Source organism: Protopterus annectens, chromosome 7.part0 (assembly GCF_019279795.1).
Source record: "Protopterus annectens isolate FY-2018-M chromosome 7.part0, PAN1.0, whole genome shotgun sequence".
Classification (NCBI taxonomy): Eukaryota; Metazoa; Chordata; order Ceratodontiformes; family Protopteridae; genus Protopterus; species Protopterus annectens.
The window spans coordinates 246,481,234-246,507,569 of record NC_056739.1 but is presented as its reverse complement, the minus strand read 5'-3'; the positions used below and the strand labels follow the sequence as shown (position 1 = coordinate 246,507,569).

Here is a 26,336-nt window from a genome sequence, read left to right as displayed (position 1 = left end):
ACACAATGACAATTGTTCATTTGATTATTACATAGTATGCCAGTCGCACGCACACATGCATATTCACACACTCATGTATGTAGTCTGTACGTGGCCAAATTTAACTGAAAAAGGTTTCCAGATCAGACTATACCAGGCAGATAAAAATGAATGTCTTCTTGGCACGAAAACTACATATACTCATCATAATAAACAAAGACATAGTTAACATTTAAAACTACATAGGAGGAAGGATTTTCTTTGAAAATGGATGGTCATTGCTGCATAGTTTTTACACCACTACAGTAATGGCCAGTGCTCCAGTAATATACTACTACTGTGGACAGAAAATACAAGACTGAATGCAGACAGCAACGGAGTCAATGTTTACTAAAGAAATTGAGAAGCCGAATAATGAACTTCAGGTGGTGTGGTGTGTAGAAAACAAAAAAGGCAAAAAAAGTCATCCTCATTACATCAAATTGGAAATGTAAACAGTCTGCGCCCCCTTTCTGCTGCATTTTTTCAGGCTTACCATCCTTTCCTACAACCCATAAACCATCTCTAATTTAAGACTGCGGCTGAAGTGGAACTTAATGGCATTGGGGGGGGGGTGCTACCAACACTAGTCTGGAACAGTATAATACCACACGTAAAATCAATAGTACTAATACTGTAAAATGGTCATAAAATGAGACAAATACTTAAAAAGAACATGATTCCCCATACCTTCAGTTTAACAGTCAACATTGCTAAGACCTACCAGCTAAGTTTGGGTTAACATTTTGATACAGACATACATAACTCAAGCTTAACATTTACTTCTAACCATTTGCTTAACACTTCCATTTAATGTTTTTATTTCACATCAACCCATAACAGACAAAAAAATAAAGTATAAGCACAAGGCACATCTGTAGTGTACAAATAAAGTACCTTTGGTAAGTTCACTGATGAAACTATGCTAAGTGGCAAATGTAACTCCCCAATGGGGTGTGTTTGTCATCTGGCTAATAATCCCCTTTGAGGCCCATATTGCATCCACCACCTTGAGAGTAGAGTAGAGTATAGAGCTTGTTCTCTACGTGACCAACTTCCCACAGCAGCTCCCCTAATTTAACATTGTGGCAATCACTTGCTGTCGCCATTTCTTTGTTTTGATCTTCAGCCAGAAGCAGCACCAGATTTAAAGCCATCAAATCAGTGAACCTCTCACTCTATAGGGTTCCCATTAAGACATAACTGGGATTTGCTTCAAGAGCTCCAAGTAATACAAAGCCTAGTCTGTTTGCAATTGCAATCTGGGCAACCATAAAATTTATGTAGCCAGCCAGTCAACCACCCCCCCAGGATATACTGGGGAACATGCTGGCCAACTGCACTGGGATGTAAAAAAACAGTCAGCTGAAAAATCTATATCATCTCAGCTTTGTTGCATAGCTAGGAAGGAGTTACACCAGCCCATGAAAGGGAAACTTAAGCTCACAGTTCTGTTCCTGCCTGTGCACTACCACCAACCACTTATATGGGTCAAGTGATCTGCCCCGTGTCTAAGACATCTACCCCCTCCTACTCCTCATTACCCACAGTCGCCTATGAAACAGTCACATCTGGCAGCATGTGTCTTGTAAGATACTCCTGATAAACATATAAAGAAAGGGGCCATGCAAGTACGTGTCCTCTGAATTCATATAAACCAGACAGTACTCTCCTCAGGAAAAGCAAGACAGCTGTGAACAGTGGAAGATGAGAAAGGAAGGATGGATTAATCTGGAATGACGACAACAAGATTAGAAAGCATTAAACTAGAATAAAAAAAAAAAAAAAAAAAAAAGTATACAGCCTATTAGGAAAAGGTCTCAAATCTCTCTGCACCTTGAACACGTTTCAAAAGTAATCCCCAAGAACCACAAGTTTAACAGTACAAGGGACACCAACTCAGTCTGCAGTAACAACCAAGTCATTATATAAAAATTGGAACCACTTTATTTTATATTTTATCATCAGTGTAGTACACCAACCACAAATGACCAATCTTGTGGGCACTGCCAGAGTGAAAATTCACCAAAGGGGAAAAAAAAAAAGGGAAATAAATCAGAAAAAGTAGCAGTTCTGAACTGAAAGTAAAAACGAAAACTTGTAGCAACAATGAATAGATGTAGCAACAATTACAAGAACCTACATTTTTTACATCATGATGGAAATGCTGGAGGAGGGGTAATGAGAGTCAATGCGAGAGAGGGTGGAAAGTGATGGAGTGAAGGGGTTTTAACAGTTGAGAAAGATTAACTGAGACTGACCACTGGTGAGGTGGCCTGCTGTGTGGCATGCACAATTTGAAGTTCAGCTCTGAAGTGAGGGAGTGAGACTGTAGTTCCTTTATGTGGTGGTGGGGAAGAACTGCCATGGTTTAGGGGCACTGATGAATAAAAACGTGGGTGGTACACGTTTAGCCTGGTGTGGGGGATTTGAGAGAGTCATTGTTTGGACAGGTGATCAAGGTAGCCATGTGCATGCTTGCTATAAAGTTTGGCAGTTAATAACCATTTGGCTGTTTTAAGGGGGAAGCAGTAATGCCCATGAGAGAGTTAGTGATGTGACAGATTTTGTTTTCGATAGTCTATTGTGGAGAAGTTTTTTCTAATTGTCTGTAGCTTTTACGGGTAGTCCATATTAGAGTCAAATCAAAATGACTTTTGCCTGTAGCTGCCCTGGCTGGGTTGGATGAAAAGGCTATAGAAAAAAAATTGACTCTAGTGTGTAAAACAGCATTTGTGATGTCCATTTGTAAATTAAATTAAAGGGACAAAAAAAGGTACCATGCTATTTTGTAACCAAAAGCTTACCAAACAGAAATAGCCAACAGTTAACAGATCCATCATGCACATTTACAAGAGGAGTTGGCTATTGCTCACAAGTGAAACACAGATCAGACTGAGGCAGTATACCAGTTTCAAAATGTACAATGTAACTTTGCATTTAAAATACATAAGCTAGATACTCCCAATAGACCAGCATACAGAATGGTTAACAAGAAACTGTCACGATTCGTACTTTGGCCTTCCAAAATGTGGCACTCTGTTCCTTCACCAAAATTCACAAAAAATCTAGAATCAATACGGCCCACCTACCTGGCCAGCAAAAGAACTGCTGGCTTCAGAGGCACAACTCTATTCTCTGTTCAAATATGTTTAGCAGCACAGATTATTTCCAATGAGAAATAAAACTTGTGCCAGCAGTATTCATTGAAGTTAGAACTGTTTACAGAGGTACCAGATGGCAAGGTAAACTGTATGACAAACTAAATTTGAAACGGTGATCAGCAGCAATCACCTCCATAACCGGAATCTGAGAAAAGACTGTAGCCTGAATTTTTTCAGTTTTTTTGTCCATGACTCAGTGGACGACAAAATAACTGAACAAGATCCCAGCCGAGGACAGAAAAACACCATCCTTGCTCAACTCAGCTTGACACCATTTCTGAACTTATGGTGAAAAAAAAAATATAGGATTCAACATTCCCTTCACTACCCACTCTCCAGCATTGCATTTAACACAGGTTATACAACATGCAACTCCTATAAAAGCCTACAAAACAGAACTACTCTTCATAACATGCCCTCCCTGCTATACTTCTGACTAAGTTTTAGATAAAAAGTACCATACTCACAAAATCAGGATTGTAGCATGTCATTGTAAAGCGATGCCTGAAGTCCACAACTTGGCTCTCAAGAATATCCACTCGCATCTTTTCCTTTTCAGTGTCGCCACCTACAGAGAAAGCTTTAACTCAGTGCTACACAGAATAAACACACATCACAAACGCATGCATTTCAAAAGCAGTGATGCCTTTTAAGGAGCTGAACAATTTAAACCACACAGGGAGGGTGAAACCATTTTTTTTGGAGGGGGGCAAGGGACAGTAGGTCATATAACACGAGCAATAAGTGGCAAATAAGCTGCGACCAGCTCTAACAAAGATATGGAGGTCATTCTTAGTCAAGATCTCCCATTTCTATCCTCTTTGGGGCCACTTTCTTTACATTTTGTTACTATCCAAGTAGATGAATTGTTACAGCTATAATCTTTCAGCAGTACATATTATGTCAGCATTTTATTGTTTCAGCAATGTACCACCAAACTGTGCCCCTGTGGATGTACATGTTTAGTTCTCTGCTACTCATGCCCAAACAATTGGGAACCAACCAATATGTAAATTGTATTGGGAAGCCTGGCTAGGCTTAAAAATGCCCTTTAAGTCGATTGTCACAATTGTAGAACAGGCTGTCTGTGAACTCAAGGTAGGCCATATTAAAATATAAGAGCATGGCTAATGGCCAACTCTAAGTCACCCATTCCTACTAAAGCATTCCTCTATTAAGTCATTCTACACATTGCCGTATGTTTAACTTTTCAAACTGACAGAAAAATGTACAGTAGTAAAACTGGCAGCTGTACATATTCTGTCAATGTTTGCTGACTACATTCAAAATGTCTTGGTAATGCTGGATTCAGTAACACTTCTTTTGATGTTTCACCTAACAAGAGGTTGTGTGACCTCAGAAGAGGTCAAAAAGTAAAAAATGATATGATATGATGTGGTGTTCCTCCCCCCCCAACTTCTGGTGCTTTAAAAAGTCAATTACTTTCTTTGGTAGCATCATTTAAGACTGCCTCTATACAGAGCAGTAACCCAAACCATTTACCAGTATGCTTCTAGCATATGCAAAATGTACTTTGCTAGATGGGGAAGGCCAAATTAAGGCACTGTGCTACCAACACACCTTACTAACTAATCTCTTCTTGGTTCATAGGTGTGTACTAGGCTAATGGCCCTGGGGCCTTTACAAGCCTAGCCATAGGATTACCCTGCCATAGTGCCACCCAACCTTAGTTTCCAGTGCCTCTGTTAAGTAGAGCCACTGGTGATATCTCCAGGGTGAATTTTCTTGTTTCTCATCCACTCATCAATATTTCTCTTGAAGAGGGTCAGCGAGGTGCTCTGCTATGACATGTATGGGAAGTCTGCGAACATTTGTCAGCCAGAGTCCCTTCGTGTTGGCCTGGACTTCAGAGAAGTAGATACCAAACAGGAGAGGACCCACAATCAAACCCTGTGGGACTCCACTCGTGACTAATCGTCAGTCTGACTTGGAGTCAACTACTTTCACACTGTGGGTTCTGTGAGCCAATTTGCAACCCACCTAGTGATATAGGGGTCAATGCCAAGCTTAGTGAGTTTTTCTAGGATTCCCGAGTGGGGAATGGTATCAAAGGCCTTGGCCAGATCAAGGTAGGCTGTAAGAACCACCTTGTCTCCCATGCACAGCTCTGGTGACTGACTTAAAGAAGTCGATCAAGTTGAGTAGGCACGATTTACCCTTCACAAAACCAAACTGTGCGGGATCCACAGTTTGGAGATTCCCTGTATCCTTGTTTATTAGGACCATGTTGATGCGTTCCATAGCTTTGCATATCAGGACTAGTCAGGCTAATGGAGCAATAGTTTCCAGGGTCTGTAGTCGCTCCTCCGAGGGATAACTGTAGCAGTGCACTATTTGGCAGGGACAAAGCCTGAGGTGAGGCTGTGCTTGAACAGAAATCACAGCCAAAGCCTGAGGTGAGGCTGTGATTAAACAGAGCACACAGGTGAGCTGCCAGTCCACTCTGTAGTTCATGTAGAACACAACCAGGGATATTGTCAGGTCCTACAGAAGCTGTATTCTTGGACTTGGACAGTGCTGTTTTAACCTGTGCAGCAGTAAAACCGGGTGCCTGGCAATCTATTGGTATTGTGTTGGCATTGAATCTGCCAGTATACTGGCAATATCCGTTGGCTCGGTATAGGAGGTACCATTAAGCAGTAGCTCAGAGCAAATATGGGTATCACCATGGAGATTCTTTACATAACTATAGAAAGCCTTGCGATTGTCTTTACTACCTGCTGCAATTCTGTTGTCACACCTAGCTTCACTGGACTTGATGAGGGATCTCAACTTTTTGTTGAAGGCAGATTAGGGAGTTTTTCCAAGCTTGGGACTTCACCTTATTCTGCATCAGATTCCCCCTTCAGATGGTGGAGTTAGATTATGACAGGGGACCGCCAGATTGGCTTCCTTTTTTTGCATGGGTGACGAAGTTAGCCACCTCTATTTTTAGGATCCCAAAGATAGCTTTGGAGAAGTTTTTCATGGTGGTTAACTTTGCTGGGGGGGGTGGATTTCCAAGGTGATTAGTTTGTTGTCAGATCTAAAACGGGAAGGAGCTGACTATTGGTGTAGAGCAACGGTCATCCATGGTAGTAATGATCAGATCAAGGATGTTGCTACTGCTAGTTTGGGTAAGAACAAGCTGGTCTAGGGCACTGGAATTAATGAACTCCAGGAAACATTGGGCAAGTGTCGTTCGGCAACTGTATTGGTACAGGAATAGTTCACTCAGTTAATGCAGGGGTAACTGAAGTTGCCTAGAAAGAGAGAGTGTTAGGTTGAAACCTAATATTCTCCATGGTGCTTAGGAACGTGGAGTGCGAGTCTTAGGACATGGTTAGGGACCTACAGCAGGCTACGACTTGAATCGCTGTCTTACCCAATGTTAACTGCACCTGAAGTATCTCTGATGAGTTATGTTGGGCTACAAGTCTGGAGGTGTGCGCATCCTTTATGAATATGGAGACACCACCGCCTTTGGAGCTTCGGACTAAGTTCTGGGGCCAAAAGGTGTGGAATGAGAATGTTATAGCCTGGTAGCGCAGGGGTGCTTTCTGCTGCCTTGAACCAGGTCTGTTACAGCACAAATGTCGATGTTCTCCATTTTAAGGATTGCCTCAAGCGAGTGCATTGCGATTTAGACTTCTAGTGTTGAGCAACATGACCCTCAGATTGCATGCATTTGTTTGTAGTTGTTAACGGTGGTAATTTGGTCTTTGAAACACTGCCTAAAAAGGCACTATAGGGGTGGCAAGAGCTTTGGCCAGTATCCATAAGCCCAGGGGTGACAGATGCAGGCCATCTCTGGCAAAGCAGAGATCTGTCAATCATGTCATCCCAGGCAGACAGATACTGGATCCCCTTAGAATGACACCAGAAACTTAGCCAATTGTTGAAATCAATCATTTTCTGCTTGTACTGTGGTATCATTCTGAGTGATGGTAGGATGCTACTCAAGGCTAGGGTCATACCTGCCTGGGCTACATAATCTGAGAGCTCCTCCATGTAGTCCGGGGAGGTACGTCTTAGGTCATTCACATCCACATATACAACGACAAGTCACATTTGTACCTGTTGTTGAATGTTTTGAATCCAGGGACTGCTAAGATGTGTTTATAGTTGCACACAAGTAAGCCACTTGTACAAAACATTCAGATACTGTTAAAATATTTTCTCTGACAGGTAAAGAAATGTTTGTATTAGCTGTATGAAAGTTATAATAATAAACTCTGTACTGATGTTCTATTGCCCAGCCCAATGGCCACAAATGACAGCAGGATAGCTGTTTACACGAACGTCTCTCAACTGTCACAGCTAGTGATCACTGCTGCCAATAACCTTGCAAAGAGGTAAAAATCCAGTAGAAGTATGCCATTAGCACAGTCATACATCAGTGCAGGGTGTACCTTGTTAGTCATATATGTAACCATGACATGTACGAGTTCCTATGTACCTAGAATTGTTACAGCTTTGGCTGGGAGATTAACAGGACTGTATGTGCTACAGTAGCTATAGGCCGCAGGTAGATGTAAAGTGATGGCAGACCTGTACAGTACTGTTGTGAAAAATATACGCCTACACAGTCGCAAATGGACTTCCCCACCCCTTACCCGCATCAATAATTATTTGCATACTATGGGTATGTTGTTCTCAAAACCTAATGTTGGGACTTGTGTTCTATTATTGTTCATATATTTAAATGGTTGCATGTTATACCTTGCTCAAATTGTATTGTTACTGGCCTGCTGCCGTTAACCTGTAATATGCATGTTGTTATTTTTTTTTGTTTCTTTCTTGGAGCTTATCTCCCTGGGTCTCTACTGAAAATGGACATCTTTCCAGTTAGACTAGCCCGGTCAACAAATGTAAAATAAAATAAATAAATGTAACTGGCATGCTGTTACAATACTGTTATTCCATTTATGCATGTGTTCCGTTTGCCATGCAATTACTCAGATGTATTGTTCTGGGTTAATTGGAACACCCATGCATGCTGTTATAACTAAATGTCGACATGTTTTGTTAATGACCAACAAAAACATTTGGTCAAACCTCAACACCATAGCATGTTTGGGAAGGCAGATCCCAGCGGATCTGCCTGTCCATCTCATCTGGCACGGAGACCCAGCACTTCTGGCAACCAACCTTGGGCTGCCTCCTCCACTGGGTCCTGCACCTCAATAATTTCCTCCCTATGTGCCAGGAAAAAGGCCAAGGGCCACATGAAGGCCCAACTTATAGCACTGTATTGCCATGCCATTGACTAATGAAAAGGCAACACAGCTGTTCTGGATGGAATTAGCAAATGGGAGCAACAGATTGGTGTCATACCTCTCAACTGTACAGATGTTTGCAGAATGCCTAGATTTTACCTCTTATTTTTTGGTCCTTTCATAAAATTGTGTTTTTTCTGGCAAACTAGTAGCAAATCACTAAAGATTGAAGTTAGAAAATAATGACAGACAATAGAGTTCCAGACTTCACACACTTCATAAAATTAATGTTAATGTAAAACCTGTTATTCTAGCAACTTTCTAAGTTTGTAAGAGCAATATTTAAAAATTATCCCAATTTTTGGGCCTTTGTCCCACTTTTAAGGCTTTGTCCAAACTTCTTGCTTTAAGAGTTTGAGAGGTATGGTTGGGGTATAGACCACTGCCCGTTCATGAGCATTACCTACAAAAGGTAAGCTGCTGCCTATGGTAAACAGGTCTGACAACTTCTTCACGTAGACAGACTGATGTATTACTATACCAACAGTGGATTTCTTCTGACAAAGGACTGCAGCACTATACGGAGGCATGTCATACATGAAGCATATAATGGAATGCAGACTGGGAGATGCAGTAACAGAAATAGGAATTAACAGTACTGACCCTGGCAGCCCAGCTAACTGGTATTTTCCAAATAGTTAGATTCAAGTCTCTCAGACTATATAGGTTATGTGCATATTAAACTACTGGTGCAGAAGTGCGTGTTGAACTCTTGTTGCGTACTGAGCTCATACCTCAACTATTCAGACATTTGCAGAATGTGCATCTTCACGTACAGCTGTGCCAGTGGGGAGTCTTACTGGGGATCTGGAGAGACAGTGGGAACCAGCCCCAGACAGACTGTGATCTCTGTGTGCTCTGAAGTAAATGTACCTTACTGTGTGTCTACTTATCCTCCTATTGTCCGTTCCTCACTGGTGCTAGTGGTGAGGACTGATGGCCCTTGATTATTGGGCCAGTGCAGGGGTGTCACCCTGACAGCACATAATGGTGGATACAGCTGGCAAATCACATAATGCACAGTCATTGAGCCCCTCCCAGTCTGCCCAATGTCATACAGGGATTATTTCACAGATTGTCCAGGTCTCCCTGACCATTCCTGACATACTCTGGACGTGTACTTATCAGATTGCCTGATGCCTATGTCTATCATACCTGCTGGGCCCTGCCTCTACATTGGAAAGCATAATTTCACATTATTATATTAATGCCAATTTTATTTACCAAATGTAGTTACTGACATTTGCAAGGAACACGTGCCAGACATATAAAAATAGAAACCGGATGCATTTAAACTTAGCATAACTGAGCGGGTTTGCACAGCATGGCGTGGTGCTCAGCAATGCTCAAATGAAATAAGTGGTATATACAGCAGTCTAACAGCAAATCCTCACTGGCTGAATGGTTACGGCACCGGCACTTGTACATCAGGTGCAAGGATCAAATCCTGACCATTTAGCTTTTTACACGTTACAGGGAAAGGTTGCAAATGTTACTTATTATAATAAAATAGATTCACCTAAGAATGAAGTAACATTATTGGACAATAAGTTACAATACTGTTGTATATATCTAAGCAATATTTAGATGCTATGAGAAGCTAAGGCCAGAAAAAAATTGCCATCTCTAGCAAGTCTCAAACCCAGGACCCTCTGCACCAAAATGTCAGAGCAATGCACCACTATGCCAAATCAGCTGTGAGTATTCAGTGTTTATTTTAAAATATATTATGCAGTGCAGTGATGTAGCATTAGGGGAACAACTACACCCCTACCAAGTATTAACTCCAGGACCCTCTGAACCAGAGTTAGAGCAACAGACCACTACACCAACTAAGCTGTAGGGAATTACCACTGTTTTTGTACATATATCGTCACAGTGATGTAACAATAGGGATAACATACACCTCCGCCAAATACTGCAACCTGAAACATCTGAACCAAAGCTCAGTGAAATACACCAGTACAAAATCTCACCTCTGGGAAATTACCGGTGTTTGTACCAACACAACCAGATTCCCAGTGATGCAACTTCTAAATATAATGGCATAAATGACAGCTTACTTGGGCCCGTGATGTAGATAATGGCCCAGTACACAGCCAAATAAATGCAGATGGATGTACGGGATGCCTAGGATATCAGGTACACCTGACCATTGCACAGACTGTTGCAGAATGTCCACGTGTCACCTACTTATAGCATGGCTGTTGAATCTATTCTGTGTGCTGAAGTACTGGCAGGTCAGTGCAGATTGACCTGACAAAAGCATGACAGACAGGTCAGTGTCACACACCACAGACATCACATGCCCCATGCCAATCCTGTGCAACACACAGTATGCATGCACATATATCCTGCAAAACACACCTCCCATAATAGTGACTCAATAGCTCTGTTACATTCCTAGCATGTCATACATCAGGACACCCACAGTCCAGTGTGTTGCACAACATCAATATGCTTGTCAATACAACAGAAATAAATGAGCCCTGAAAGGTCCAGCAGAAATGGTTGCTGCTAACACAGGCACTGCCACCCACAGAAGCACATCAAAGGCCATGAGGGTGGGACACATCACAAACATGATGCGTCCTAAATATCCCCTACCATTCTCTGGATGGCACTACTAAACATATGCACATGCACACCCTGCCCATGCTGTGACACAATAGCCGACACTGCCCCCTCACTGACATATAAAGCATACAGTCCCCCAATGTTGTCACACTCCCCAGGAGGAGTCCTGGTCAGAATCCAGCAGCTGTGGCCTGCTACACATGCAACAGTATGTCCAGCTACCTGCTACAGACCCAACATACCTCCCAAACACCTAGAGCAGGACATCCACAACACAACCGTACATAAACGGTCGGTGGGGGAATTCTCAGGTGACAGGGACAAGTGTTGCAGCCTCCCCCTACAAACATACACAGCTGATAGACCAGCATCAACTGCAGCAGCATGCACATCCAGAAAGAAAGGATGTATGACATCTGCATGTCACCTCACTGACCCCAACACACATTGTTAAACAGTACACTGCTACAGAATCTGAAGGCCTGTTAACAATGGGCACAACGTGTAAAAAACACTGTGGAAACAACATTAATCCATACATTGAACAGTATCTCTACATACCCTTTATGATGCTGTAGCTCACACACCTCGATAATAACCTCCTCACAGGCCAGGAAAAGGCCTACATGAAGTCTTTAATTATAGCACTGTGTTGCCATGCCATTGGCTAATAATGAAACCCAGCTGTTCGGGATGATAGTAGCATGTGGGAATCACCGATCCAATCACCTTTTCCGGAGAATTACCTACAAAAGGCAAGCAGCTGCCTATGGTATACAGCTCGACACCTTCTTCATGAAGGTAGACTGCCATTTCCTTGGAGACTAACACTTTATTTTTTCCACAAATGGAGTACAGCACTATACCAGGTATGTCATACAATTATGCATGGAACTGAATGCAGATGGGGGAATACAGTCATGGGATATAGGAATTTCTAAAGTAGGTCTCTCAACAACATTTAATGGAATGACATGTTGCTGTTATTCTGCTATCCAGCACTTATGACCATCCCGTATGGCTCAGTCAGCATTAACATACACCACACCAAGTCACCACAGCAATGGTCAGCTCACATATCACGGATACTGGAATGTCTATTGTGCAATAGCGATAGTAGCAGATATTAATGTACCATTGCTGTGTTCCGAGGGATGTGGCATGTCACACACATTCCCCGAACCCTGGTGACAACCATCACAAACTGTCCCAACTGCTGTGTAGAGGTCCACATTTGTCTGGCAGTGGTCTACATCCATCAGGCACACGTACACATTCTGCAGAGATCTGGTTACAGCAGATGTTGGATACCTACCCAGGAGATGTTGGATACCTACCCAGGAGGACACCCTACACCAGATATGTAGTGCCCTGTTATTGTGTAGCACAGATGTTGCTGGTTATATCCTTGTGCACCTGTAGTAGCACTCACCTATCTGTTGGAAGTAGGCCGGATGACATGGTACTGTAATGTTGCCCATATGGGGGCACAACAGTCGATGGCAGCGATGGCTGTGGACACCTACCAACACAGTCCATCACAGCATCAGGCCACAACTGATATCCCTGGTACCATGAGGTTATTGGCATACGGGCCCCGATCACCCACATGCCTAGGCTGGCTGTTACCTTATGTGCATGCAAGGCAGTACCTGCTACCCCAGTCTAACAGGGATACAAGTGATATCCCAAGGGTGTATGTGCCGTTAACCATCCATTGATGCACATTCTGACTGCAATGGTGTTAACAGCTAAATTGCCTGACTATTCCAAAGCAGGGCAAGAGTGCTACACACATCTGAGCTGCCATCAAGCACAATTGTCACACACTGGGATGATGGCATGTGTGTTAACAGACTGCGGCATGAGTTGCACCTGTGCAGTATTTCTATCATTATGGTTTCTGTGATTGCCTTACATGCCACACCAAGCTCACCCCTGAGGATTATGTAGGACACTGGGTAGACTGTTGGCGTTATAGACTATCATTCTATGGTAGACATTCAAGGCCCTGGTATTGCCTGGTTGGGAAACTCAGTGATGTCTCCACTGCTGCATATGCTGTGTGAAGAAAATGACAAACAGGGAATCAGACAAAACTGGGCCTTATTTGGGGGAATAAGGAGATGTTTACACCCCATGTCCCCTGATGGCATGCCTATATTATGTCTTGGGCCACGTAGCAGCATTACCTTACAACAGATGCAACCTTGTAGTGATAGGTCTTGTAGCAAAACACCTGCGTCCACAGATCCATCACGCCCAATTGCGTGCCTAGGATGTTGCTAGCACTGTGATAATATGTGGGGAAGTCAGTCTCCTCAAAGGGGTTGACAACGGATGTTGTGGTATGCGGCCCGAGTCCATGTGTCTGTTATGTGAAACCCTCCTAGGCAGATGTTCACAATCATTAGGGAATCTGGTGACGGCACACAGCATGCAGTCATCCGCAGACATGGGGTAATGGGCGTTCATCACACATAAGAGGGCAGAACCCAGAACAGGTTACACTGCTAGATATGGGGGGGTAAACCGCTTGAGGATTCTCCTATGTGGCATAGGTGGTCCTGTCTGCACACCACTGATATATCCCTAGGGTGAAATATGGTGTGATGATATATCCCTAGGGTGAAATATGGTGTGATGTATACATGGAGATGTTATATCTATAATGAGTATTTGGGTTATGCCATCACAGGGTTTGTCCAGGTCAGGGTAGGTGGTTTGCAGCATCACCCCCCCCCCCATCCATACATATGGTGATTGTGTCGTACAGACATTACCCCCTTCCTGGACAAAGCCTAACTGTCCGTGATTAGTAGGGACCCATCTAGTTGTCTGTGCTACAAACCTATCGCATGTGCCACGGTGATTACCTGGTGGGGGACATACCTCACAACCTCGTACAATTAATCCGGACAAAGCCTTCATTAATTGTGGTATACACTCAAAATATAGGGACACAACATATTTCTCTTAAATACCTAGACAACCGATAGGGTAAAATGTTTTTGCATCAGTGTGACCCTTCAATAGGGTATGACAATATGAAATGCATGAGTGTCATTACTTCCGACGTCAACCCTGAATAAATTGATACCACCTATATGCCAAACATCTAGTCCTAAGTTGCACAGTGGAGTGGTACAGCCTACAGAGTTTAAAACTGTGCATCTAAGGTGGATGACATCAACAGGCCCTGTGACATAATGCCATGGGGAGGGGGTCAACAGTATAACCACAGTTGCCAGTATTGAGATTAGAACCCCTACTTATCTAGTTGTAATAGCGCTACATATTCTTCAAATGCATAAGGCTTGTGGCGCATGCGATGAGTGTCTGCCACTGCTGTTGGGGTGGATGACATCAGTAGCTGCTGACAGATAAGCCACTATTGTGGAGGACACTGGAATTAGGGCCATTAAATGGGTGACCATTACACAAACAGACCTGTTTGGTGTGTGTATACTGATGTAAAGTAAAACATACAGAAACACACACAAGGTGGGTGATGTGAGATTACAACCCATACTTCACTATTACCCAATGGATCTTACCAAAGTACTTGAACATACCACTGCTTACAATTGTTGTACAAATGGCTCCACCAGTACATCACCATCACTTTCAAGGTGTCCGTTTCTCCCTCAATCTGCCTCTCACCACGCCCCCGTCTCTGCCCATCTATATTTTATATTTATGTATCCATTACAGATTTATACTTCACAGATGCAGATATATCTTACATGTGCCACATACAGATAGATGAGGATAATCCTGTGCGATGGGAGAGGTACATAACATATACAAAGCTGTTTGTATACAAAGGCATATATGGACAACACAGTTCTATAGTGGGGATGTGTGTTCAGACATAGGCTGGAATTGTCTAAGTGTAGGAGCATGCCCAGTATGATCAACAGTGGTACTCCAGTCCAGACTTGTGTTTGCTTCAGCCGACTGGCACCAATATAGTGGCCGAGGGATCTCCTGGCTGTGCACTATCCTTAACAGAGTCATATACTGGGGTAGGTACAGAGTGCACTGGACTGAGCAGAGGTTTCCATAATGTGTGGTATACTCTACATAGTACTGTGATTTCCTGGAGGAACTGCTGACAGACATTTGTTTACCGACTCCATAAATGCAGGGAACCTATGGTACCACATGAATTGTACTACTATGCATATCCTATGTTTGTGTGGCCATTGCTTCCCCTTATATGTGGCTCTTTGTCCTTCTGTACTCCAGTCACAGCCTTTGTCCACACTTGCCGTTATGTATTTGTAGTGTGACTAGTGTGACTGGGGTAGAAGTCGTAACATTTGGCATGGGGTTATGGACCTCTGACTGTACCCATTTAGCAGGTTGTCCATCATTGTGCCACATAAATCTGCTGTGGCCTTCAGAAGGTGTGTGTTGCACTATTATAAGGCTACATGTCGGCCATAGATCTTCTCTTACAGACACATCTGAACAGTATTAGCTTTCCTTTTCTTATGGGTATGAGGTCTGCATCTCAACTGTGTCATTGATGTTTTTACATCACCCTATTTTTGTTTACAGATAGTCTGCCAAGTTATGACAAGCAGTAAAGATATAGGAGGCACAGGTGTGGACACTGCGACTCCCTGTAATTCCAGGGGTATGTTTGGTGGCCACTGACTTGTTGCCAATACTGACATTAATGTAGCAGCCTTTATATCCTGGCAGTACACGGACCTATCCCACCCTGCTGTTGTATTAGGCACCATGTATGTTACTCAGATGTGTGAACCCTGTCCCTCCACTGTCCAGCCTTCCTTCAGTAACATTTTTACTGAACAGGCTGTTTAACTCCTACTGTAGGTGTAGCTGATATGCAGATGTTTTGCTACGGGCAGTCTGGAACCATGGACCCTGACAACCACAGTCCTATAGTTAAGCCAGTAGGTCACAACAGCCACCAGTATGTGCTGTGTACTTCCTGACACCACAAACAGAGCACATTGACCCCTGCATATTGTAGAACTAGAACAAGTTATCAAGTCAATTGTGACAGGCCTGGGAACGTGTGGTCTGCTGCCATTACCTTACAAACATATATGCTACTACAGTTCTATGTGAACATGGGTGTGTTCGGAGGGGCATAATGCTCAACTGTACATATCTTCACTGACTGTCCAGATATTTGGTTTATATTCTGGGTCCATTTTTCATTAAACACGTGGTTGCGTGACAAATATTAGTGAAATCGTTTAAGAATGAAGTTGGAAAGTTATGAGACATTTGAGTTTCAGACTTATTGCCCACACTACAGAGAAGTCATGCTACTGCAATAGCTATTATTGCATCAACTTTTGATAACTGCAAGAGCAATATTTAAGACATGTGCCTGTTTTCGAGCCTTTGCCACATATTTCTTTATGGCTTTGTGCAGCTTTCCTGCTGCTGGAGGTTTGGAGCAATGTATGGAACTCCAACATTGACATCCATGCATTTGGTCCGACACCGCTGCTGTTTTTTTTAGTGCAGGGGATTTTGCTGGCTCAGGGCCTACTGCATATTGTGTGGCGGTCAGGACCTGGCAGTGTGTGCCTTGTCCCACATAGCTGTCCATTGTCTGCTGCTATCCCAGTAACCCACTCCATTCCCATACATACATGCAGCAATACCATACATATGCTTCCACAGTGTACTATGCCATTCATTTATTGTTAAGAAGGGTGACATACCTTGTGCCAGCAGCAGTTGCGATGCACGTAGTGCACAGCCTATACATGGCAAGGTATACTACACAGCCTATACATGGTAAGGTATAGGTAGTGCGATGTGTGGCATCCTTTTTACTGTGTGTGCGAGTCAGAGAGAGGAGTCAGTCATTGGGTCCCTAGGGTGTCAGTGTATGTGCTACGAGTTGCCTCTTTGCCAAGGCCAGGATGTACAAGTGATGCCTACGTCTGCCTACAGGGACAGGCTGAGGGGGTTCCTCCTCAGAGTCTGCCTGTGGGGACCTTGGCACTGGTGGCAGGATCCGTCTCCCTTCCCTGTGTTGTTCCTGCCGCAGCTGTTTCCACAGGATCATAGTGTGTAGCATGGCACATACTATGAGCATGCACGCACATGGGGCTGGACAGTACTGCAGGGCTCCACCAGATATGTCAAGGAAGTGGAACAGTGACTTGAGCAGCCCAAACATGCTCTACGATGTTCCTGGTTTGTGCATGTGCCTCATTATGGCATTGCATGTGTGTGCACATTTCTGATTGGTGTCATCATCCACGTTTCCAGTGCGTAGCCAAGCCAGCATCTCCCACTAGATGGCCATATGGGATGACCCCCTGGCAAATGCCTGATACAGCGTGATAACTGCCAGGGCTGCCAGCACACACATTGGATAATAATGCCCTGGGCATTGCACATTAACTGGCAGCTGATGGAGTGACAGCCCTTGTGGTTGATGTAGACCCTACCCTCTACACGAGTGGTGCTTTGATGTGGATATGGATAGGAGTGCAGTTTATGGCAGCCAGTACCTCTGGGTAATGTGCTACACGATGAGAGAGACTCATATTGCTGGTACTCTCCTCAGGGGTGCTGGGAATTAAACGTGCTCACTGGCATGTGTTAGCATGACAACCAGGAACTGGCGGAGTACCTTGGATACGGATGCCTGCGTGACCCCCATGATGTACCCAGTAAGTCTTTGGAAAGTACCTGTAGCTAGTATTCGTAAGACTACACATACCTTTGTTTCCACTGGGATGGGTTCCCCTCTGTTGGCTCTGGATCTGAGGTGAGGGCGGCAGAGCTCGGGAGTTGCTGTAGTATGTCCCTGTCCACCATGTAGTGCTCTACTATCTCCAGCTCATGAAGCCCCTGAAAGGTTACTCTGGGTCTGAACAGACTTCTCAGTCTGGGACGGTTGTCAGCATCATCCTCATCACTGCCCTCAGTCTGCAGCACATAGAGATGTAGCAAAGCAGCAACCCCCATAATTTTGTCAGTTAAAATTCCAAGTGTGTACACCAATGGTGCAGAGTTTGTGGGGAAAAAATTGCATACTTTATACTGCTGTGCTGCAGATGCAACCTGTGTGACTGTCTGACTATGAATACATTCTAACTGCCAGCTGCTACTTTTTATCCCCCCTCCCCCATTTTCTCCAATTTTAAGCCCCGCAGCACTCTGAGCAAACTCGTGGAGCTACTGTAAATATCGCTGAGCAGAAAGGGCCCTCCCCTGGAGACGAACACACTCAGCATTTCTTTAACCAGCTAAGCAGTTCAGACACACCGCTCTTGCTTACAGCTGTGCTTAGCTGAGCGCAAACATAAGCCACAAAGCTCAAACATACTTGCACAAAAGCATGGCACACCCCCTTTTCAGGTCAGCTGCCTCTTCTGGCTACACCACCACGTTCTAACCCCTACACAGTTAGGTACCTGGAGACAGGGTGGTCTATTTTGCTATTCAGTAAACTTGGCTCTCTACATACACTTAATTGTGTATAACCTAATTACACCACTACACTAGAGCCTATGTCCTTAGCAAACATGGTTACCTGCCATTGTTATGACTGCATGCTGGCCAATATCATGTAAAATTTTATTTTGTTGCCTTTTTTTTTTTAATTTTCTGCAAGACTGAATGTTTGTGCTCCGCTTAAATGTCATATCTGCCAAAATATATATATATTTTTTTTACTTATTTTGCATCAGCTTTACATGCTAATGGCCATAGTTTTGGCCGTTGGGATGCCTGATGCAACTAATACATGCTTTACTTTTAGTTCTCATAGCACCACTGTGTTTTTTTTTTTTTTGCAGTCCTGTACATGGAAAGTTCTTGCATACATTTCTACTGCAGACACTGCTCCAACACGGATGCCTGTCTGCTTGCTGGATCGCAAATTCACCTCATTTGCATGGCTTTCACCAGCAAATGAGGCGATTTACATTATGCGATCGCCTCCATGGTCAAACAGTGCTGGGAGGCTCGTGCATACCCACAGCCTTGTTTCCTGGATGACAGCCTCTGAACTCGTATGTTCAAGCCATGCCACTATGCTTACAAGGAGATTAGCTCCATTTAAGTGTTACTGAATTACCCTCCATGTTATGCACTTAGTTCACGTAATAAAAATCAAACTGTAAAATGCATGCTACAAAATAAACATAAATAGTATGTAGTCCACAGTTAAGTTCAAAATGGAATATCCTTGATTGAAAACAAAATGATCCTAGTGGAGTATAATGAAAAGCATCAAAAACATTCCTTATTTACAAATCAGGTTGTTTGGAGCAAGGGAGTAGTTACACAGGGTGGTCCTGTTAAGAGCAATAAAAAGCATTAAAAAAAAATCAGTCCTTTACCCAAGTCCCCCTTCACACCATAGTGTAATCAGAGAATGTGCTACCTAAAACTGAAACTAGAAAGCTGGAGACAAATTACAATCCAAGATCAGTTTGTTATAGGCCAACTAATCAAAACCTTAAGAAAATGACTAGCAAAAATACATCTACCAGATTAATGAATATACAACTTTTAACAAAAATCGCTCTTGTATCAAATACTTCACACCGGGTTGTGCGTGTCAAAAACAAAACATAATATAACAAGTATGTGTACAGATATACAACTGAAAACCTAAGTAGGATGAAAAATTCTAAATAATTGCCAAGCTAGAAATACAGTTATAAATGTTAAGCACCAAGGCCACGGGAATCTGTTAAACTGTGGGATCCAACTAAGAAAACAGTTGGAGCGTGTTAAGAGTGCACTACCAAGCCCATGCATAGTGTGTACACTCAAGACTGTCACTGCCTAAAAGAAAAGTAACAAAAAAGTGTTCAGTATAAAATCTAAAGTAGCATTTAGGAAAGTTCACTCTTACCACAATAACTAATACTTCCATTTTAACACCCTTTTTCCCCATTTCACTAATTTCTACCTTTATCTAGCCATAACTTTAAAGACAGCCGATACTCTGCTGTACCTACCTTATTGCACTTGCTCACTCTGTTCGCCCTGCGGGCTCACTCCTCTCCCCTACCCCCAAATTCCACCCACCCCTAAGCACCTAACCTTACACTTCCTTAACCACACCTCTACCTCTCATCAAGCTCACTTGATCTCGTTACTTACCTAATTAATAACAATTTACTTAAATTCCCAAACTACCTATCCTTCTCTTTGGGTAAACACACCCTTATCTTGTCCTTCCTGAATCACTATTCTACATCGTTTTACCTATACCACACCTCCTACTATGGCTATCACTGTCTTGCAAAGATATATTAACTTACTCATGTCCGCAATCCTTACCACTCTCTTCTTCTATCCCACAGACTCTCCTGTTAGGAATACCCAAGCCTTACTAAATTTCACCACACCCAAGCCTTACTAAATTTCACCACACCTTAAAACAAACAACCCCTTTCTCTTCTCTAGCTTCACAAACCCACAGTAAACAGAACATCCTCATCATCCTACCTGCGACCACAGTTCCATAGACTAACCCATATTAAGCATTTCCAAACCAGGAAAACATCTTATGTAAACTCGGGGAAACTTTCACAGAATCCCCATCAGCACTTATTACTACATGGTGACATTCATCCAAGCAGCACCTGTTACTACATGGTGACATTCATCCAAACCCCAGGTCCTAGCATTTCCACTTATAAATTCCCAATCTTACTACCCCCTCCACCTCACATACCCTCACTAAAATACCCCCACTAAAACCTCAAACTCTCTTCTCATAGCTCACTAATATACGCAGCATAAATAAAATCAACGAGTTGTATGCCCTGCTAGATTTACATTACTTTGACATCCTATGTAGAACAGAAACCTGGCTCAAACCAGTTACTAAAGACAATGATATTCTCCCACCTGGCTACAACATTCTGAGACTAGACCATCTAAATAAAAAGGGTGGTGGGGTGGCAATATTGTTCAAATCTGAATTACAAGTCACCTCACTAGATACTCAACCACCCTCACCTAGTAATGCCAAGATCTTAATATCCAAGCTCCAAGTTAATGCAAACAAATCCATATACATTTGCTCATACATCCCCCCCCAAGTAATAACATACATACTCTTGAAAACACCCTTAGTTGGCTCTCCACATCCTTCCCATAAGAAGGAACCATACTCCTTGGGGATTTTAATATTGACTGGAAATGTTGTATATCTGTAAACCGGCTTCCATCAAACCACTTACCCTACCAGAACCCATAAACCTAGCAACAAACAAACCACCTTAGACTGGATACTAGTTAACAGTAGTCCCCAATTGTACAAAACGGGCTTACTCCCTGACATTAGTGACCATTCCCTGACCTTTATACAGACAAAAGACCTCAATTCCCAACCAAATTAACTTTAGAACTACACAAAACAAGAAAAATCTAAACCCAGTTAACTTTCAAGCTGAGCTTAAAGCTTGCAACTGGTCACCCCTAAAATCTCTACCTCTTGATGAAGCAGTCTCATACTTTAAACAATAAATTCTTACAAATTCTGGAACACCATGCTCCTTCTTGCACTGTTAGAATTAGGAACAAACCTGCTCCTTGGCTCATAAAGGAGACAAAAAAATGAGACTGAGAAATCAAAATCAAACCTGGTCCAAATGGAGAAGAACTAAAAACTCTACTGATCACCTAAATCTTAGGCAGCTTAGAAATGCCTCAAAAAATCAATTTTCCTTGATAAAAGAAACTATTACCTCAAATTCCAACAGACCCAACATCAAAACCCACAATATTTCTGGTTAGGAATAAATTGCTCTACCCTGGACACTCCAAAGCACCTACCCCCTCTAATTTGACTGAAAACTCTCCCAGCCAGATTGCTGATATTTTTAGCAAAATTTTCTCAGAAACGGGGTCCAATCTTTAGCCAATACCTTACCCCCCACCACATACCACTATCGAGTCACCCCTCCCAACAAATTTACCCCACACACTTCATCTCCAGCCTGTCTCAATAGCCTCCAGCCTGTCCCAATAGCCTTCATACACACCCTACTCCTCAAACTTAAACCATGTATGCCCATCAGCTAACCTCCTTCCAGCTGAATACCTGCAAATGGCAGCTGGAGTACTTGCCTACCCAATTGCTATATTAATAAAAAACAGAACCATTACAGAATGTTCCATCCCATATCTATGGAAAGTTTCACACATACTTCTCAATAAGGGAATTAACTCAAAAAACTCCTGCCCCATAGCTCTACTTTCCCCACTAGAAAAAATGGAGAGATGCATTCCCCATTAAATAATCTCCTCCAAAACCACCTACTAGCGGACTGCCAGCATGGCTTTAGGCCATTCCATAGTACAACAGCAGCACTCCTATTCTTTTCAGACTGCGTTAATAAAAACCGTAACTACTGTCCTCAGCCCTCTTTCTTGAGCTCTCAAAGGCATTTGACATGGTGCATCAACTACTGTCGGATACACGTCAAGCTTTCTCATTTGACACCCAAACAGTCAAGTGATTTTAAGTCCTACTTAGGAAAGAGAGCAAGCCACTCAGCTCCCAGTCTCTCTTGGTGTCCCACAAGGCTCTATTCTGGGACCTCTTCTATTTACCATTTTCATTAATGATCTGAAAACATCCATTCCACAGGCCACCTGCATTGCATGCAATACGCCGACAACTCGACATTAATATGTAGTGCCTCCTCGCCTGCAGAGCTTCAAATCAAGACCCAAACAGTATTTAACTTAGTCGAAAAATGGTTCCATCAACGCCGTCTCCTCCTTAACCCCCCCCAAAAAAACAATTATTGTTCACTCCCACCCTAAAGTCCCCCACTATTAACTTTACAGTCACATCCAACAATGGTACTAAAACAGCTCCCGACATGACCACCAAACTAGGTGTAACAACTGATAATAATCTTACCTTTGACACACATATTAAATCAGTTAATAGAAAACTTGGTTCCCTTTATAGGCTTAAACCCTCTCTCACAGATTCAACTAGGTCTATCGCCCAAACTCGCCTACTCTCCACCCTTCTGTACACCTCCCCAATTTATACAAACCTCTCCAAAAGCAGTATCAATAAATTGGCAACATCTTATAATAACATAGCCAGATTTGCCACTGGATCCCCATTTAGAACCCATCACTGCCAGAATCTCAAACTTATTAGGATGGCTGGAATTGCAAAGTCAGCTTCTTATACAGCAACTTACAATTATTCATAAAATTCTGCATCATCCCACAAATACTCCCACATTCTGTAACCTTATTAGCCCATACAAAACCCTAACAACCCTACGATCTGCCAATAGGGTACTAGTATCTACCTTAAAACCCAACAACAAGCCAACAAAAGTCTGGGGATTGCTTGTTCACTAACTGTTGGCAACACTTGGAACAAGCTTCCAACTGAACATCCCTTTCAACCACTCCACCGTTTAAAAAGCCACTAAGAATCCTCAAATTCACAACGGCTATGCCCTTGCACTATTCCAGACTGACAGTAGTCACCTCTTCCATGAGCACCTCTGTTGGTTATTATACCTACTCACTTGTTGCTTTGTTTTTCTCTCTATTAATCTACTGAAGAAACACTTCCTATGGAACTTTATATATATATATATAAAATATATATATATATATATATATATATATATATATATATATATATATATATATATAAATAAATAAATATATACACACACACAAACACCTAAACTATTTTTTGTATTAACTATTTTTTGTATTGGATGGGTTTCACAAAAGGTTTTGTAGCTATGTATAACTATCAATAACGTGTATATTGTTAGTATGTAATCACTTTGTAATGTTTTGCAATGTCTCTCCCCGGGCCTCTGCTGACAATGGACATATATCCAGTCGGACTATCCCGGTCAACAAATGTAAAATAAAAATAAATAAAATAATAAATGACTAATGTATATATGAGCCACTTGAAGTATGTTCTTTGCAACATTGTAAGTTACTGCTGAAAGTAAACACTTTGTTTTTAAAACACAATAAGGTCAGCATTAATCAGTCCCCATATCAGTCTTTAAACAGTGGGCAGTTTTCCGAGATCCAGTATGCTTTTTATGGAGCAATAATAAAGCCTGTTTTCCAAAAATTCAGTTTTATCTGCCAGAGTAGTTATGTTTTTCCTGTAAGATTAGGGATGTCCCCTTCCAGTTTGAAAAGGTCCACATTATCAATAATTTGAAATTTAAAGACAGCATGTCTTTTGTGTAGCTGCAGGTGCCGAGCCAGTGCGTTACTCTTGCTCTTGGCTCTAATTTCAGAAAGCTGGCTAGAAATCCTTGTTTTTAAGTCTGTTGAGCCCCCCCACACACACACACACATAAAACGCTTTAGTCATTCCAGCTAACCCTGTAAACCACCTGCATTGATTTGTCACTTCCTGCATTGGTTTTAATCATTTTCTTTAAACAAGGGCATAAAGCATGTCTCCCCTTCCATTGCTGAAAGGGAGACACATTTGGCTCCACACTTATTGGTGCATATACCCTGTAGTCTGGGCCTACCTTCAACCCAACTCCGGATGTTTCTGGCTTTCCTATACAGAAGGAGCTTCTCCAAGGATGTTAACTGTGAGCTTACAGCATAGTTAATGTTATTGGAGAAAATTGGGCCATAATTGCTGAAAGTCAACAGTAAAAGATACAATTGTTTTTATATATTTGTAGTCCATAGATTTCTTTAACACCCTCCTATAAAGGCATGATACGTGGTGGTGCAATTGTACTTTTTAGTTCATGGATAACCTAACATATTGCTTTCGTATCCCCACACCAAAAAATAATTTTCAAGTTCATTAAGGTTAAGGAAGGGTTCCATTTTTGTGGTGATCCTAACCAACCTATAGACCTGGGACTTGACAAAGTTATATTTCGTCCTGGTGGGATGGAGACTCTTAATATGCAGGAGATTTTCTGTAAAAAAAAAAAAAAAAAAAAAAAAAAAGTCTGTGTCAAGTTTGCCTTGGTTCAAGTCCTTTAGTAATTTGCATATACAAAAGACTGCAGAGGTGAAGTGAAAACCCAGGAAGCTGGTGGTTTGATTCAGATGGCTGCACAGTCTCTTTTCCACACAAAAATATCAAAGCGCATGCACACTGATGTGTTGCATGTCCTCCTCCCAGGGCTATGCTAGATAGGGGCCATAGCCATGGGGGCAGCTATTTGTTTATAGTAATTTCCATTAAACAAAGAAATTTTAGCCAAGCACTCAACGTTTACATGTTCTTTCATGCTGTGCCATTGCTTTAAGAGTCACTGTTTCACCTCTGTAAAGCCAATACAAATCTAAGAAAGTGACAGAACCAGGAGGGACAAAAGCCTCCGATGACAGACAGGCTAGCATTACTGCAAATGTTGGCAGATGAGACACCAGCACCGCTGCTAAATCAGTTAATGGTCAGAGATTGAGGGGGTCTGGCTTGTAGGAGGCATTTCAGCTGCAAGTAAATATATCAAATGGAAATCTCACCCAAGAGAAAAGGTTGGGATCAGAAAAGTGAGGGAGAGTCTTGAATGGACTGCAATATTTTTTTTATCTGCCATTGCCAGATGCAAGCAAGGAAAGACTTTCAAGTATTATGGTTCCAAATATTTTTAACACTGACACAGCATTTGTACTCCACTAATATTGGGTCCCAGACAAACTAAAACACTGTGCGCCTGTTAGCAAGCCACATTTTCATCCCACAAATAACCACTAGTAGCAATAAAGTAACACTTGGTTTGGTTTTTTTTTGTGCAATCCTGCACACAAAGTGGTATGCAGCAAGTAGTTTTACTCACAAAAATGCAGAAAACCCTCAAAAACTGAGATAAAAAAAAGTCAGGTTTCTTTAGCTGCCTACAGCTTTGCTGCAAGAAAGAGCAAGACGGGCAAAACAAAGTAGTGCACTGAGGATGGGAACAAAGCTGTCAACCTGGGAAAGTTATCACATCACCTGTAACAGTTCTCTCCATCAGACTAACATCACATCACGAGGCCTGCTGCCATGACATTATGCAACACTATCATAAAGAAACTTCATTTCTGCAGTCAAGACATACTAAATTGATAAATGTATTGTAGTGTCTAAACAGGACAACGGTGAACTCTCTCTGTAAGATGCCAGCTGTTCCATTATGTGCTCTTACAAAATTATTAAATTAATGGGTGGGGCACTAATGTGAAAACAGAAGCAGTTTACAAACATGTATAGAGTTTCTTTACTCAGAACATGCATTTAAAGGTTTTCCCAATGAACTACGACAGAAGTCACAATCAGATATGCTGCTTG

General features: G+C 42.4%; 1 protein-coding gene across 4 annotated transcripts in view; it reads right to left on the bottom strand.

The window, feature by feature from the left end:
* LOC122806376 (glutathione S-transferase Mu 5-like) overlaps positions 1-26,336 on the bottom strand; it is a 175,666-nt gene that overhangs the window by 130,519 nt on the left and 18,811 nt on the right. For all 4 annotated transcript variants that reach the window (XM_044076728.1, XM_044076730.1, XM_044076726.1 and 1 more), the window contains one exon: positions 3,650-3,750. In XM_044076728.1, coding sequence (XP_043932663.1) covers positions 3,650-3,750 — 101 coding nt within the window. The remainder of the gene's footprint in view (positions 1-3,649; positions 3,751-26,336) is intronic.